Source organism: Sphaeroforma arctica (genome assembly GCF_001186125.1).
Source record: "Sphaeroforma arctica JP610 unplaced genomic scaffold supercont1.515, whole genome shotgun sequence".
Lineage (NCBI taxonomy): Eukaryota > Ichthyosporea > Ichthyophonida > Sphaeroforma > Sphaeroforma arctica.
In genome coordinates this window covers 48,484-49,974 of record NW_014040043.1, presented here as the reverse complement: position 1 = coordinate 49,974, position 1,491 = coordinate 48,484, and the positions used below count along the sequence as shown (strand labels likewise).

Here is a 1,491-nt window from a genome sequence, read left to right as displayed (position 1 = left end):
GGCGTGGACGTTTTATCGAGTAACTGAAAGAGGTGTGCGTTGTTTGATTTCTGTGAGTGACTAGCTTTTTGACTGATGTGTTTTCTCGGCTACCAGCCCCTTTATTTGGTTATTGGTATATAGAATTCACTTGTCGTCTCATACCTTATTGTGAAATCTGAACATAAATCGAAGCCGATCGAATCCTACAACCGTATGATGGTTGTGGCGGTGGCAACTAGTTACTTAAGTATTATCTAATGTTCTCTGTTGATGTAAATGTTCATCTAGTCCCGTCTACGCCCCATACATTCTTATTCAGCGTTGGACTTGGGGCTCAGTTTTTGTCGCAAAATGCTTACGAGTCGCGGCGCAATCCAGAGAATACCATCAAAGGAATGCTCAAGCGCAAATCTGGACAAGAGGAGGAGGAGGCTGCAAGTGGAAGTGAGTATTGTTTTCTAATTTCCTAACTCTAAATATCATAGTGCATAGAAGGTGTACAATGGCACAGGAGTGACAAGCTTTTGAGGTACAGCAACCTTGCGTTATGAATAGCAGTTCTGTGTGATGTCCTCTTGTTACAGATAGGGTTTGTGGGGCACCTGCTAATATTGTCAATCGCACAAATCACCTTCATTAATCTATGTCGATATTTAAAAGATTTGGTCAAAAATAAAAACAAGGCATACTTTTCAACGCGGATGTTGCAACTAGCGACAAGAGATAGTATGGCCGTTATAGGAAGTGCTTTGGTGTGCAATATTTTTATATTTTAATGATGCAAGGGAAATATATCTAAATATTAAGACCACCAAAATATTGGACATGCAGGTACAACGAAGGGAGGTGCGGCGGACAGCGACGATGAGGAAACTCAACGAGGGGGTGGAAGCAGTAGGAAGGCAGCGCGAATTGATCCATTTGCCGGAGCAACTAATCATGCGATTGTGAAATCGCAGAAGTTGAAGAGCGGCAAAAGTGTTCTCGAGGCGGATTATGCTTCTAGGAAAGCAAGCAAGAAGAAAAAGAAGAAAAAGAAAAAGAAACAAGAAACAAGCGAGCAGGATACAACAGAGAAGAAATGAGAAGCTGCTGGTGTGTATAGGATCATTAGAGTCCATCAGTCACCCTAAGCCATGAATGGGCACAACAGACGTCGGTAGGACGGACCACAAGAACATATGAACGATTGGAAAATAAACTATCCATTCAAAACCTAGATTGAGAAGTGATATTAAATTGGAATACAATTCCCTTTACACAAGGAATGTATATGCGTGTAACATTATAATGAAAAAGAATGTTTCGCAGTACTCCAATCAGTACTCGTGTCCATCATGGGCTTATACTGTGTAGTTTATAAAATAACATAGACATACGCCACTTTAAATTATTGATTTTACTCTGGCGCGAATTTTAAGTGCCAACGTAGCCAAAATTGTGTTTGGAGTCCAAATTCATCATTGCCGGCCTATATTGTTGTTCTCTTCGCAGCGTCTACGTCAGCAG

General features: G+C 41.0%; 1 protein-coding gene across 1 annotated transcript; it reads left to right on the top strand.

Annotated features, from left to right (window-relative positions):
- Positions 1-239: 239 nt before the first annotated feature.
- Positions 240-1,067, top strand: SARC_06892 (hypothetical protein; the record flags this gene model as incomplete). Its single annotated transcript, XM_014299192.1, has 2 exons — positions 240-426; positions 814-1,067. 2 exons carry the CDS (start codon positions 240-242, stop codon positions 1,065-1,067), a joined length of 441 nt encoding a protein of 146 aa, XP_014154667.1.
- Between the last annotated feature and the right edge of the window lie 424 nt (positions 1,068-1,491).